The 14,811-nt window shown below is 45.8% G+C and overlaps 2 protein-coding genes across 2 annotated transcripts in view; one reads left to right on the top strand and one right to left on the bottom strand.

Annotated features, from left to right (window-relative positions):
• LOC310791526 (synapse-associated protein 1-like) overlaps positions 1-14,811 on the bottom strand; it is a gene marked incomplete at both ends in the record, with an annotated part of 582,682 nt that overhangs the window by 74,755 nt on the left and 493,116 nt on the right. The window lies entirely within an intron of this gene.
• The window catches only part of LOC310791110 (protein NLRC3-like), a gene marked incomplete at its 5' end in the record, with an annotated part of 44,101 nt that overhangs the window by 26,475 nt on the left and 2,815 nt on the right, over positions 1-14,811 (top strand). Inside the window, one exon of the mRNA XM_083652811.1 lies at positions 12,945-14,811. This exon is cut by the window's right edge and continues 2,815 nt beyond it. Coding sequence (XP_083508937.1) covers positions 12,945-13,480 — 536 coding nt within the window. The 3' untranslated portion in view covers positions 13,481-14,811. The remainder of the gene's footprint in view (positions 1-12,944) is intronic.

Below are 14,811 nucleotides of genomic sequence, written 5' to 3'. Positions count from 1 at the left end.
CACACATACACACGCGCAAACACACAGACACACACACACACACACACACACATACACATATACACACACATACACACGCGCGAACACACATACGCACATACACACACACACATACACACACACACACACACACACACACACACACACATACACACACACACACACACACATACATACATACATACCGTAGCCTACATACATACCGTACATACATGCTGGAGCCAGATCTGTTTTGTATTCCTTTTGTCACCCTCTGCTGGTTGTTGTGGGTAGTGTCTTCTGGAAGCAGAAGCTGCTTCTCTTTGTGCCTGAGGCAGGCAGCCACACTTGCCTGCTGGCTACAACACTGACTACGTTTACATGCACACAATATTACGCCATATTCGGAAAATGACCAAATTCCGACTAAATAAATAATCCACTAATATTCCCGTTTACATGCAGCCGTAGCTCGCCCTCCCCGACACGTGAGGGAGGGGGGGAGAGAGAGAGATGCAGGTAGGCGGAGCCGCAGAGTTTTTCTGTTGAGAATAAACAGAGCAGCACTATTCTTACGAGCATCACTTGGTCCATTTCAGGAGCTTGCTGCTGAAAGGTTTGGTGTTGCGCATCCAAGTCTTTCATAAAAAGTAGGCTAGCAGCCTACGTTATTACCTCGCAGGCTCGCAAGCATTGTGGACTTCCGTGGGCACTGGGCACTATAGGCTACTGTCTCTCTCTCTTTAAATCGATGTTTCTCATCTCCTCCCGATCAGAAATGTGGGCTTTTCTTTTTGCATGCCAGAGATGATGGATTATTATGATTATATCGCCTGTTCTAGAGCTTTCTAGCACACATCATTTGATCGCAAACTGCGGTAAAAACCCTGATTGAGACGCATATTCTGAATGCGCTGTATACATGATCAAAGAATCCTCCGAAAACCCGAATAATACTGGAATAACCCAGATGTCTTAATCGGAAAATGCTAAATTCGGAGAAAGGGCAAATTCGGAAAATGCAACTGGAATATGCTGTTTACATGACCCTTATCAAATTCAGAATATTGTCATTTTCCGAATAATAGTGGAATATTGTGTGCATGTAAACGTAGTCACTGATGTCATCCTCTTCTTCATAGTTTATACATGATGTCATCATCTTCTTCATAGTTTATACATGATGACATCATCTTCTTCATAGTTTATACATGATGTCATCCTCTTCTTCATAGTTTATACATGATGACATCATCTTCTTCATAGTTTATACATGATGACATCATCTTCTTCATAGTTTATACATGATGACATCATCTTCTTCATAGTTTATACATGATGTCATCATCTTCTTCATAGTTTATACATGATGTCATCATCTTCTTCATAGTTTATACATGATGACATCCTCTTCTTCATAGTTTATACATGATGTCATCATCTTCTTCATAGTTTATACATGATGACATCATCTTCTTCATAGTTTATACATGATGTCATCCTCTTCTTCATAGTTTATACATGATGTCATCCTCTTCTTCATAGTTTATACATGATGACATCATCTTCTTCATAGTTTATACATGATGACATCCTCTTCTTCATAGTTTATACATGATGTCATCATCTTCTTCATAGTTTATACATGATGTCATCATCTTCTTCATAGTTTATACATGATGACATCCTCTTCTTCATAGTTTATACATGATGACATCATCTTCTTCATAGTTTATACATGATGTCATCATCTTCTTCATAGTTTATACATGATGACATCATCTTCTTCATAGTTTATACATGATGACATCATCTTCTTCATAGTTTATACATGATGACATCATCTTCTTCATAGTTTATACATGATGTCATCATCTTCTTCATAGTTTATACATGATGACATCCTCTTCTTCATAGTTTATACATGATGTCATCCTCTTCTTCATAGTTTATATACCTATATATAGACCCGTTTACATGGGTCCAAAAATCCTACTTATAATCGGATCGATAGGTCAGTCGGATTCAAAATGTCTCATATAAACACCTTAGCCGACCCGATTCACCCGGATCGTTTTACATTTTCGATCGTATTGAAAGAGGTAGTCTACGCCGATTGATAATCAGCTTGATGCTGCATATAAACGGCTGAATAGAGTGGATTCTGTTGATAGAGTGGATTATTCATTCTGCGCATGCGCTCTCTAGTGCAGAAGAACTGGACGGTGGTTGAGACAAACTTCTTAATAGAAACCCTGAGAGCGGTACATTCTTCTTCTTCTCCTGGCCAAATATCTCTGGAGGATGATTAACTGCTGAGACCGTAGAGCCGCAAATGACAGCAGGTGCGATTACATAACTGCAAAAGTGTGCGATTATTATTATTTGTTCATGTCTTTTTGAGTGTGTGCCTCCTCTAAACTAACGTTACACGCGACGCAGCAAACACACGTTTCTCTGCCATCACACTGGGCATCAACACTAGCGTAGCGGGAGACTTCTCCCATGCACTCCCGCAAATAAGTAATGTTATGCGCAGCAAGGTTCACAAACATAACATCTTACCGAGAGAGAGGGAGAGAACATCCATGATCGCTAACAGCTAGCTATGCTAATAACTAGCTAGCCGTTCAGAAACGCATGTAAACAGCCTTGTGATTAGCGAGAACGTCAGTAAAATAAGGAGAGAGCTGCAGGTGCTTATGCAGAACTAGCAGCACGATTAAGTGCACAGTGGGTAATGACCCGCTGTGATGAAGAATATAGCGAGATTAACAAGGTTGATAGCAGAGAAAACACTGTCACAGCTGTTTGCAGCAGCACCTCCAGGTTTCTAACGCTAACTAGTCTGTCACATGATGCCTTCATGGTCCCTCGATAAAAGTCTGCAGATGCACGTTACCTCGTCTCTCTCTCAAGAAGCGTCACGTGAGTGTGGCGTTTAAGGCCATCTGTCGCTAGAAAAAAAATAAACGAGATGTATTATTGTATTAGGCCTACTTGACAGACATTTAACTAACTTTGCAGTCTGAGCCATCTTCTATGTGCTGTAACACAGCGCAGTTTCTATTTTTCTAGTGTTTCTTTTTTACATGTTTGGGACAGGCAAATGTCTCAAAATGTTTGTTTTTTTAAAGATAATTTTATTTCAAATTGTTTTATTTATTTAGTTTTGATATATTTTAAATTGTAATATATTTCATGTATTTTATTTTGTGATAGGCTACGTGAAACTGTGGTATTTTTGTCCAAGGTTATCATACCGTCAAAAACTCATGCCGGCACATCCCTAGATACCATTTGTTTATTATATCACAATCGCAAATCACAATATTGTCCACCATAATCGCTAATCGCACCTTTCCCCCAAATCGTGCAGCACTAGATCCATTTTTCCAGAGGTAAACAGGAAAAGTGGTAGACAGAAGTGCACCTCTTCTTCGTGATAAGTGACATTTAAACAAACTAGGAACCGATTCCTGCAGCTCACATTCACAGCTCTGCTGCTGTGTGGCCTCGCCTGCAGCTCTGCTTAGAGCTGCCGAAAATAATCGATTCAGAGATGCATCGCGATGCTTAATAGGACGATTCTGAATCGATTTAACAAATATCAAAAATCGATTATTTAATTTTTTATTTTTTTTTATAATCAAATAAAATAGATTGTAAGTACATGCAGTTGTTTATTTTAATTATGGATCATAATACAATGCAATTCCAAATGCACTTTTATTTTAAAAGTAGCCACACAGTGAGAAAAAAGAAAGTGAGAAAAAATAAATCATGTATTGCGGAAAAAGTGATGCATCGATTTAAGATGCATCGGAGATGCATCCAGATGCATCGTATAATCGAATCGAATCGAATCGTGAGATCAGTGAAGATGCACAGCTCTAGCTCTGCTGCTGTGTGGCCTCGCCTGCGGCTCTGCTGCTGTGTGGCCTCGCCTGCAGCTCGGCTGCTGTGTGGCCTCGCCTGCAGCTCGGCTGCTGGGTGGCCTTGCCTGCCCTATTGGTGCTCGCACAATGTCTCCCTCTCTCTCTCCCTCAGTCGTCTCTCTCCCTCTCCTCCTCTCCCTCTCACTCCCTCTCAGTCTCTCCCTCAGTCTCTCTCTCCCTCCCTCTCCTCCTCTCCTCTCTCTCCCCCCTCTCCTCTTTCTCTCCCTCCCTCAGTCTCTGTCCCTCTCCTCTCTCTCCCTCAGTCTCTCCCTCATTTATCTATCGCTCTCCTCTCCCTCTCTCTCTTTCTCTCCCTCAGTCTCTCCCCTCTCTCTCCCTCTCCTCCTCTCCCTCTCTCTCTCTCCCTCAGTCTCTCACCCTCTCTCTCCTCCTCTCCCTCTCTCTCCCTCCCTCAGTCTCTCTCCCTCTCCTCTCTCGCCCTGCTCTCTCTCTACTCCTCTTCCTCTCTCTCCCTCAGTCTCTCTGCCTCTCTCTCCTCCTCTCTCTCCCTCCCTCAGTCTCTATCCCTCTCCTCTCTTTCCCTCAGTCTCTCTCCCTTCCTCTCCTCCTCTCCCTCCTTTCCCTCCCTCTCCTCCTCTCCCTCTCTCTCCCTCACGGCTCGTGCACACCATGAAACGCTCGGCGGCATGCCTCCTGTGAAAGCCTCTTTGACGCTGCATCTTGATAGGCTGTCTTGCTCCATTTCCGCGTCTGATTGGTCCATTTCAACCTCGCGCCCCCTACCGGAGGAACCGCCCAGCGTTTCGCTGTCGCAGACTAGAGGCGGCTTGTCTCTGAGCGGCTTCACGCTCGCGGGGCGGGACTAGGGCGGGACCTTTCGTTAAAGCTACCCAATGACAGCTCTTCCTACACATTTCGCCCCCCCACCCTCCTGTGTACCTCGACCTGAAAACGTTTCTACAGGCTACAGCTCCAAGCTGGAAGCTGGTTTCCACGCCCACAAAATGCTGCGACGAGGCGGAAAAGCGATTTTGCCATTGTAGATGTGCACGAGCCGTCAGTCTCTCTCCTCACTCTCCTCCTCTCCCTCTCCCTCTCCCTCCCTCAGTCTCTCTCCCTCCCTCTGCTCCTCTCCCTCTCCTCCTCTCTCCCTTAGTCTCTCTCCCTCCCTCTGCTCCTCTCGCTCTCCTCTCTCTCCCTCAGTCTCTCTCCCTCCCTCTGCTCCTCTCCCTCAGTCTCTCTCCCTCCCTCTCCTCCTCTCTCCCTCAGTCTCTCTCCCTCCCTCTGCTCCTCAACCTCTCTCTCCCCCTCAGTCTCTCTCCCTCCATCTTCTCCTCTCTCTCCCTCAGTCTCTCTCCCTTCCTCTGGTCCTCTCTCTCCCTCAGTCTCTAAAATTCAAATTCGCTTTATTGGCATGAATGTCTCAAGTACAATATTGCCAAAGCATAAAGAAATGATAAAACAAAATAACATTAATAAAATACAATTGATTACAGTTACAATACATACAGTAGTCGTCACATGTCAACAGATCATATTAATTCATTGTTTTGCCCTCTAATGTCATTGCAGAGTGTTAGCCTACATATTGTGCAGCTAAGTCTGTCAATTGTGGTTCTTCACCTAAACAGTTTCATCAGTTCATCACATGTTTTTCCCTGATATGATGAGTCTGACGTCAGCAAACTGTACATTACTGTTATCAATGACATCTTGAAAAACTAACTTTTGATGTGAAAAAGTGTGAAAAACTAAAGAAATTAGATTTTTGTGATTTGTTTTGCATACATTATTAAATAGGTGCACTGCATACCCAGGTATTTGAACTAAAAGAAAAGAAAAGTCATTCTTGGGTTCAGCTCGACTTTAACACATTGAGTGCCACAGCGCTTCAGTAAAATTGTCTGGAGCCTGTGCCAGATTCACTTCCATTCAGTTGAAAACAGCTATAGAATTTTTTCTATTAGGGCTATATGGACAGGGCTGGACTCTAATGAAACATTGGACACTCCTGCTTCTTTCAAAGAAGAAATTTTGTTTCCAGACAGTTCCATTATGAAATGACAGCCTCTGAAAGAAGAGCACTTTCAAGGGGTTTCTGCTGTCTTTTTTTACTTTTCAAGATAAAGTCACTTTTATGAATACTTTTTGCACTCATGATTATTATTATTATTATTTTTCTCCTGCTTCTTTTTATTATTAGACATTACATTACATTACATTACGGCATTTGGCAGACGCTTTTATTCAAATCGACTTACAATATCAGAACTTACAATATCACATTTTAGTCTAACACTAACGCTAGTCTAACACTAACGCTAGTCTAATTTCAAGCACATTCACTGACTCTAGCTAATATTTTCTGATGTAGTGACGTGATGTAGTTCTGTGCAGCCTGCGTGCCCCCCCCCCCCTCTCCCCCCCTGAGCTGCAAACTCCTCCCCACACGCACACAGTCTATTTTCGGAGCCTCCGTTTTTGCGCCGGGCGGCTGACGGCGGCTCCCGGGCGGATCCCAGCGCGACAAGGAAATGCCAAACGGGACTGCAGGAAAAGGTTTGGCCGTTCGGCGTCGGGTGCTGCCTTTCTGGTGTGGAGAAACTATATGCAGACAGATAGACAGAGGCAGAGGAGCTCAGTTGTGGGCGCGGATCGCAGCCAACTGTCAGCTGCAGACAGAGCAATCTATAGGGCTCTGGCTGCAGCATGCATCGGTTTCTCTTTGATCACGGCTTTCTCCTGCACAAAGTAAAGGATCTGAGCGCCAAGGTTTTAAGGTGGCGCAGCTGCCGTGTAGATTTTTAAGGTGGCGCCATGTGATCCCTTGAAGGGATTCATGCTCACTGGCTGGGTACGACCTTAAACAGCAGAATTATGGAATAATATGAATTATGATATTGGGACGTCCACAGACGTCTTTGGCACTTCTCGTTACTTTTTTTTAGGACGTCCACAGACGTCCTTGGCACTCAATGTGTTAAGGATCTCTTAAGGATCTGTTTCTGGGGGTGTTGTGTCCCATGAGGTGTGTCTCTGGTTCATTGGTTAACTCAATCCCTCCCTCTCCTCTCCTCTCCTCTCTCTCCCTCCCTCTCCCTCCCTCAGGCTCTCTCCCTCTCCTCTCTCTCCATCCCTCTCCTCCTCTCCCTCTCTCTCTCCCCCAGTTTCTCCCCCTCTCTCTCTCCCTCATTCTCTCCCTTATCTCTCTCTCCCTCAGTCAATTCAATTCAAAGAGGCTTTATTGGCATGCCCATAGTGAGTTACAGTATAAAGCACATAGTACAGACAGAGGGAGAACAAAACAAAAACAGTTTGTAACATAAGCCACTTCTTAACATGCAGTGGAATCCGTATTATAACCTGCACCTAGCCGGTTGGCCTGCATGTTAAACAACAATTAGCCGGCCTACGCGCACTCCCGCGACTCCGTATCTTATCTACCTCGACCGCCGGTATAAGATCCGCTTCCACGCAAGCGCTGGTCATGTTAAACAGTGGAACGATATGATCCGCATATGTCTGAGTGGGCGGGTGTGGCTCTTCGTGACTCACTTCACGTTCGCTAGTTTATTAATTAATTAATCGTTCGGGCAATCGCTTATATCAACGAGCAAACTCACGGTTTCCTCAAGTGTTGCAAAAACGGCTTGAATTGTTAAGTGGGGGCTAGAATGACCGTGCTTTCCGAGGTGAGGGCTGGCTTGACTGCAGTTGCAGGCAGCCAGGTCCAGTGCATCAGGAGGGACGCTGCTGCGCTGCTTGCTTGCTCCCATGTCAGAAAAAGCCTAACGTTTGTGGGAGATTCAAGTTGTCGCACTTATTACTTTCAGCTAACGCTGCGTTGTTTTTTCATCAAGGCAATGTCCAGAAGATATGGGTTCATGAGTTTCTGCAAATGCAGATAGATAGGCTACAGTAGGAGCATGCATGCATGTTGTCTGTTTCAATAACGAAAGCGTCCTTTACCGAGAACGACGTGCCGACCAATTAAATATTCTTCTGCGAAATCGGCCTCTTAATGACAACACTGGAATAAATAAGATCGACTACGACTATAGAGGCTATAAAGAATGGACTATAGAGAAATAAATGGATTCAAAATGTTTATTTAGGAAACATAGGCTATCAAACTTTTGTGGGGAGAAATACATTTAAAACTAGTCAGATATGACTAGTTGCCACTTGTAAAATAAATCACCCACAGTGATTGACGACGGTGCGACCACTATTTTGACTGCCTCATAGCTAAAGCTGTTTCCTATCACATTTCTTGTGTTTGATACATGCTACCGCGCCCCCCCCCCTCCCCTTCCCCCCCCCACTGGCAGAAAAAACGGCTCATATCCAGTTGTTTCTTAACAAAGACCCCTCATGTTTAGAAAGGCAAAACCTGAAAATATCCTGTTCTCTGTAGCCTGACATGATCCAGAGTCCATGTTTAAAAGGCACTATACAGAACAGAAACATGATGTTACTGTAACAAAATACAGGTAGTTCCAACAACAACCGTGTCAACAATATTTTGTAGGGCTGTGCCGATTCACTTATCTCCCAATTCGATACTATCACGATACTTGGGTGCCGATTCGATATATATTGCGATTCTTAAGTATTGCGATTCTACGATTATTGCGATTCGATATTACGATTTCTTTTCTTTTTCAGTTTGTTTGCTTTTTTACATTAGATTAGAACATGGGAAAAGTTGAATCATACACTAGAGACTGTATATTATATATCATGAGTAGGGCTGGGCGATATAGTTAAAAACAGGGGCGGACTGGGATCATAATTCAGGCCGGGCATTAGATACCAAGCAGGCCAGGCCGATATGGGCCGACGCACGTGAAATTTGGGCCATTTGAAGCCCAATTTGGGCCGTTTGAAGCCAGATTTGGGCCGTTTGAAGCCCAATTTGGGCCAAGTCCAATTTTACAATGAGATGCATCCACTTTAACCCTGAAGTGTAATTATTACTTCAGACTAACTAATAAAGTAATAAAACCACTAGTAAACCAGTAGGCGGCGCCTAGCCTGCTGTCCAGTGAGTGGCCTGACTGAGGGCTTTTTTTTTTTTTTTTTTTTGCGATTATCGATTCTGGAATAAAAGATCGATTAAAAAAATCGTGACATTAAAAATCGCGATACTTAGGTGAATCGATTTTTTCTCCCACCCCTAATATTTTGTATTGAAATATGTACAGATATATACTGTATATGGGGCGGTTGGATAAAAGGCGGTTGGATAAAAGCGCTAGTAGCGCGCGTAGTTCCAACAACAACCGTGTCAACAATATTTTGTATTGAAATATATACAGATATATACCGTAAATTCCGGACTATAAGACGCACCGGTCTATAAGCCGCGGGACCAAAATTGACTATTTTTTTCTTCTATAAGCCGCACCGGTCTATAAGCCGCGGGTGTTTTGATGTTTAATTACCATATGAAAGGGTTCGTGCACAGAGAGGAATGTCGGGAAAGCGATGGCTGTTTGGGGAAGCTCCCATTTATTAACATTTCAACAAAACAAAACAAAAGTCAGGTCACTAATCCCCAGACAAAATCACACAACAATAGGCTATATGTGCAGCAAACCTGTAACCAGAGAAGTCAAGTCACTAATCCTCGTCTTCCTCTTCTTCCTGCGTACTGAAACCACCAAAGTCCTCATCTTCAGTGTCGGAAACGAACAGGTTCAGGGTGGCTTCGTCAACCACTCTCCTCTCTCCTTCATTGTCACTCAAAACCAACGAACTCCTCTTCATCACTGTCGGCATCGAACAGCCTCTGAAGCCTCTGACGGCCCTCAGCGCCAGCTGTGGCGGCGTCATTCTCTTCATCCCGCAGCAGTCCAGCGTTTTGGAACCCGTTGGTGATTGTGGATGTTTTCACACTCCTATAATATTCCGTGCTGAGACAGTTCCTCCTGCTGCACCGTCCAACGCCTCACCATTGACTCATCGATGCCCAGGTTACGCGCGGCTGCTCTGTTTCCCTCTTTTAATGCGAGATTGACTGCTTTCAACTTGAAAGCTGCCTCGTGTGAATTTCTGCGTACCTTCCCCATGGTAAGTGAGAGTGTTGCTTCTACTGCTCGTTCTCATGCTGTCGAGAACGAGCAAAGCTTTTTTTTGGTGAAAGAATCCTCCAGGGCGCTTCTTGTTAACAGTCCGAGTGAGTGGCAGGTCGAACGTCAAAGGCACTTCATCCATATTTATGATCTGCTCCGGTTCGATGGAATATTCCTTGATCTTCCTTTGTGTGAATTCGCCGAAGTTTGTGATTTTCTCCTGGTAGTCGGGGGAGGGAGTTGATGGCCGAGTGGCCGTTTGCTTACCGTAATTACCATATGTAAGTGGTCACGCACAGAGGGGATTGTCGGGATGGCTGTTTGAGGAAGCTCCCATTTACCGTATTACCGTAACATTTCAACAAAACAACATAACACAACACCACCGTTGTTTATTTTTACAGTGCACACAGTGTCCGCGGTGTGGTGAAAAGAGGGCAAGAGAGGAAATTAAAACAGAAGTGGATTTATAGTTAGAAAGAGTGCTAAAAAAGAGAGATTTTATTTGTATTTTTTTTTTTTTTCTGAAAAAATCCATAGATAAGACGCACCGTTATATAAGCCGCAGGGGCCAAAAAACGGGAAAAAAGCCGCGGCTTATAGTCCGGAATTTACGGTACTGTATACGGGACGGCTGTAGCTCAGGAGGTAGAGCGGGTCGTCCACTAATCACTTTGGATAAAAGAGGTCGGTGGTTCGATTCCCGGCTCCTCCAGTCTGCATGTCGAAGTGTCCTTGGGCAAGATACTGAACCCCAAATTGCTCCCGTTGGTGTGGCAGCAGCACCCTGCATGGTAACCTGCCGCCATCGGTGTGTGAATGAGTGAATGTACCTACTGACTGTAAAGCACTTTGGATAAAAGCGCTATATAAATGCAGACCATTTACCATTTACCATTTACATATTGATTGTGCTTGAAATAGAGAGAGGGAAGGTGCGGTGTGTGTGTGGGGGGGGTGATGTGTTTTTCTGGAGAGGTGTGTGTGTGTGTCTCTCTCTCTCCCTCTCCTCTCTCCCTCTCTCTCCCTCCCTCAGTCTCTCTCCCTCCCCTCTCTCTCCCTCAGTCCCCATCCCTTTCCTCTCTCCCTCTCCCTCCCTCTCTCTCCTCAGTCTCTCTCTCTCCCTCTCCTCTCTCTCCTCAGTCTCTCCCTCTCCTCTCTCTCCCTCTCTCTCTCTCCCTCCCTCTCCCACTCTCCCTCTCCTCTCTCTCCCTCAGTCTCTCTCTCCACTCTCTCTCCCTCAGTCTCTCTCCCTCTCCTCTCTCTCCCTCAGTCTCTCTCTCTCCCTCTCCTCTCTCTCCTCAGTCTCCCCCTCTCCTCTCTCTCCCTCTCTCTCCTCTCTTTCCCCCCTCTCCTCTCTCCCTCTATCTCTCCCTCAGTCTCTCCCCCTCTCCTCTCTCTCCCTCTCTCTCCTCTCTCTCCCTCCCTCTCCTCCTCTCCCCCTCCTCTCTCTCTCTCCCTCTCCTCTCTCTCCCTCAGTCTCTCCCCCTCTCCTCTCTCTCCCTCTCTCTCCTCTCTTTCCCCCCTCTCCTCTCTCCCTCTATCTCTCCCTCAGTCTCTCTCCCTCTCTCTCCTCTCTCTCCCTCCCTCTCCTCCTCTCCCCCTCCTCTCTCTCTCTCCCTCTCCTCTCTCTCCCTCAGTCTCTCCCCTTCTCCTCTCTCTCCCTCTCTCTCCTCTCTCTCCCTCCCTCTCCTCCTCTCCCCCTCCTCTCTCTCTCTCCCTCTCCTCTCTCTCCCTCAGTCTCTCCCCCTCTCCTCTCTCTCCCTCTCTCTCCACTCTTTCCCCCCTCTCCTCTCTCCCTCAGTCTCTCTCCCTCTCCTCTCTCTCCCCCTCTCCCTCTCTCTCCTCTCTTTCCCCCCTCTCCTCTCTCCCTCTATCTCTCCCTCAGTCTCTCTCCATCTCCTCTCTCTCTCTCCCTCTCCTCTCTCTCCCTCCCTCTCCTCCTCTCCCTCCTCTCTCCCTCAGTCTCTTTCCCCTCTCTGTGTGTGCACGTGCGTGTGTGTGCGTGTGTGTGTGTGTGTGTGTGCGTGCGTGTGGACGTGCGTGTGTGTGTGTGTGCGTGCATGTGTGTGCGTGCGTGTGCGCGCGTGTGTGCGTGTGTGTGTGTGTGTGTGTGTGTGTGTGTGTGTGCGCGTGCGTGCGTGCGTGTGCGTGTGTGTGAGTGATAGAGAGAGAGAGAGTTCATGTCTTTAGTAAAGTGTTAGGGCCTGTGTCCACCTAGTGTCTTTTTCCAACGTTAAACGCTGGGAGTGCGCTGGGGAATGCTGATCCCAGCGCACAATATACAAGGAAGCAGTCTGCAAGTAACGTTAGTTCAGCTTGATAGCTGACAGCTAGCATGCTAACAACACAGGTAGGTTACGCTATTAAAAGCAGTGAGCACAACACTCACCAGAAATATTAAGTGTCTAGCCGATCTGCTCCCACAATTGAGCCGTTCTGTCTCTGTTGCGATAGTTTTTCCATATGATTAGTTACCAGAAAAGGAGCAGCCGACACCAGCGTCTTTCTGAAAGTTAAAATATTTTCAGCTGGAAGCGCTGGGAGCGCTGGGAGCCGGGCGCACAAAAACGCCGAAAAAAGACGCTGGGCGCTCTGCACTTTCTCTAGACGTCCGTGTGCGCCCGCATACGCTCGCTCCTCATTGGAAACAACTGAAAAAAGACGCCGGAGCTGATGAAAAGACGCTAGGTGGACACAGGCCCTTAGTCTGCTTGTTTTGCTGCTTTAAGGACACCAGGACTCTATATGGTCATTTTTATAGAAGTCATATTCATACTGGTTCAAATATAAATATAGTCTTTCCTAACTTTGCTGAGCTTTTGTGTGTGAAAGAAACTAAACAGCAGCAGCATAAAGACGCAGGTCTCAAATATAAACAGGTTGAATTCAGTGATTGAAGCAAATAAAAGTAAATCAGACAATAATAAACACAACAGATGTGTTAGATGAGAAGCTGCTGTTGTATTGAGTCTTGTTGTCTCATCAGATGCCTGTGAACTCACACTGGACCCAAACACAGCAGAGAGACACCTCCTCCTGTCTGAAGACAACAGAAAGGTGACGAGGGTGAGAGAGGAGCAGCCATATCCTGATCACCCAGAGAGATTTGACAGCAGGGCTCAGCTGCTGTGTAGAGATGGACTGACTGGTCGCTGTTACTGGGAGCTGGAGATGAAAGAGGAGGTTGCTATAGGAGTGACTTACAGAGGAATCAGCAGGAGAGGACGGGGTGCTGACTGTGAGCTTGGATGTAATGAAAAGTCCTGGTGTCTGTACTGCTCTGATGATAGTTACAGAGCCTGGCACAATAACAGAGGCACACTCATACCTCTCCCCTCCTGTGTCTCTAACAGAGTCGCAGTGTATCTTGACTGTCCTGCTGGCTCTCTGTCCTTCTACACAGTTTCCTCTGACAAACTGATTCACCTCCACACTTTCTACTCCTCATTCACTGAACCACTTTACCCTGGGTTCTATCTGTTTGATGATGCCTCAATGTGTCTGTATCAGATAGAGGAGTGAGAGAGAAACACACTGTGACCAAACACAGCTGCTACATGATGTGAAGGCTTAGGTTTGTTGTTGAGTCGTGTGTGTGTGTGTGTGTGTGTGTGTGTGTGTGTGTGTGCGTGTGCGTGTGCGAGTGTGTGTGGTGTGAGTGTGTGTGCGTGCGTGTGTGAGAGAGAGTGTGTGTGTGAGCATGTGTTTGTGTGTGTGTGAGAGAGAGGGGGTCTGCTGTGTGTGTGTGTGTGTGTGTGTGTGTGTGTGTGTGTGTGTGTGTGTGTGTGTGTGTGTGTGTGTGTGAGAGAGAGAGAGAGAGAGAGAGAGAGAGAGTGTGTGTGTGTGTGTGTGCGCATGGGTGCGTGAGAGAGTGTGTGTGTGTGTGTGTGTGTGTGTGTGTGCGTGCGTGTGTGAGAGAGTGTGTGTGCGTGAGAGAGAATGTGTGTGTGAGAGAGAGTGCGTGTGTGTGTGTGTGTGTGTGTGTGAGAGAGAGAGTGTGCGTGTGTGTGTGTGAGAGAGAGAGAGGGTGTATGCGTGTGTGAGAGAGAGAGAGAGTGTGTGCGTGTGAGAGAGTGTGTGTGTGTGTGTGTGCGTGTGAGAGAGAGAGAGTGTGTGTGTGCGTGTGTGTGTGTGTGTGAGAGAGAGAGAGAGAGAGAGTGTGTGTGCTGTAGCGGTCTGACTCAGTGCCGGGGTGCCAGTCAGGTTTAGGCCTGACAATATATATTGTCATATATATTAGACTGAGTCAAATCAGTCAGAGTCAAACCTCCCACAAAAGATTCACAAAATGGGTATAAATGCAAATATATTGAACCATATCATGAACCCAAGAAAACCATAAGATTCGTAAACAAGCAACCATACAGTTGGAATGAAGGCAGTTGACAGCAATAATCACCACACAACACACAAAGATCGTATATGCAAACAATTGTATTGACTGGTCCGTTCAGTTCACTGCATTTCAGTTCAGTTCAATCAATGCAAGTGGTTTAGTTTGGTTCAAAACAAGCAACAAAAAAGAGTTTAAATCCCCAACAAAAAGTAATTCCACTCCGGAATCTTCTTATGATCAAAAGTAAAGTAAGTAGTTCAAAAAGCCCAAAATTAATCCACACGAAATTTGCCCAACAGAAAACTCCTCTTCCCAACATAAACGATCTCTGGCAAAGCCAGTTACCTCAGTCTGCGTCACGTGATCTCTTCCTCCAAAGTAGCACGGAGTTGAGAAGCCGGTGCAGTTTTGTGAATGGGTTTTCCCTCTGTATGTGTTGATCCAGTGTTGGTGTAGGACGAGTGGTACCAACGCTACTATACACAGACTTTCTCAACCCGAGTGTATTTTAAACAGC

The sequence above is a fragment of the Poromitra crassiceps genome (genome assembly GCF_964638095.1).
Source record: "Poromitra crassiceps genome assembly, chromosome: 16".
NCBI lineage: Eukaryota > Metazoa > Chordata > Actinopteri > Beryciformes > Melamphaidae > Poromitra > Poromitra crassiceps.
This window is presented reverse-complemented; position numbering and strand designations above follow the sequence as displayed.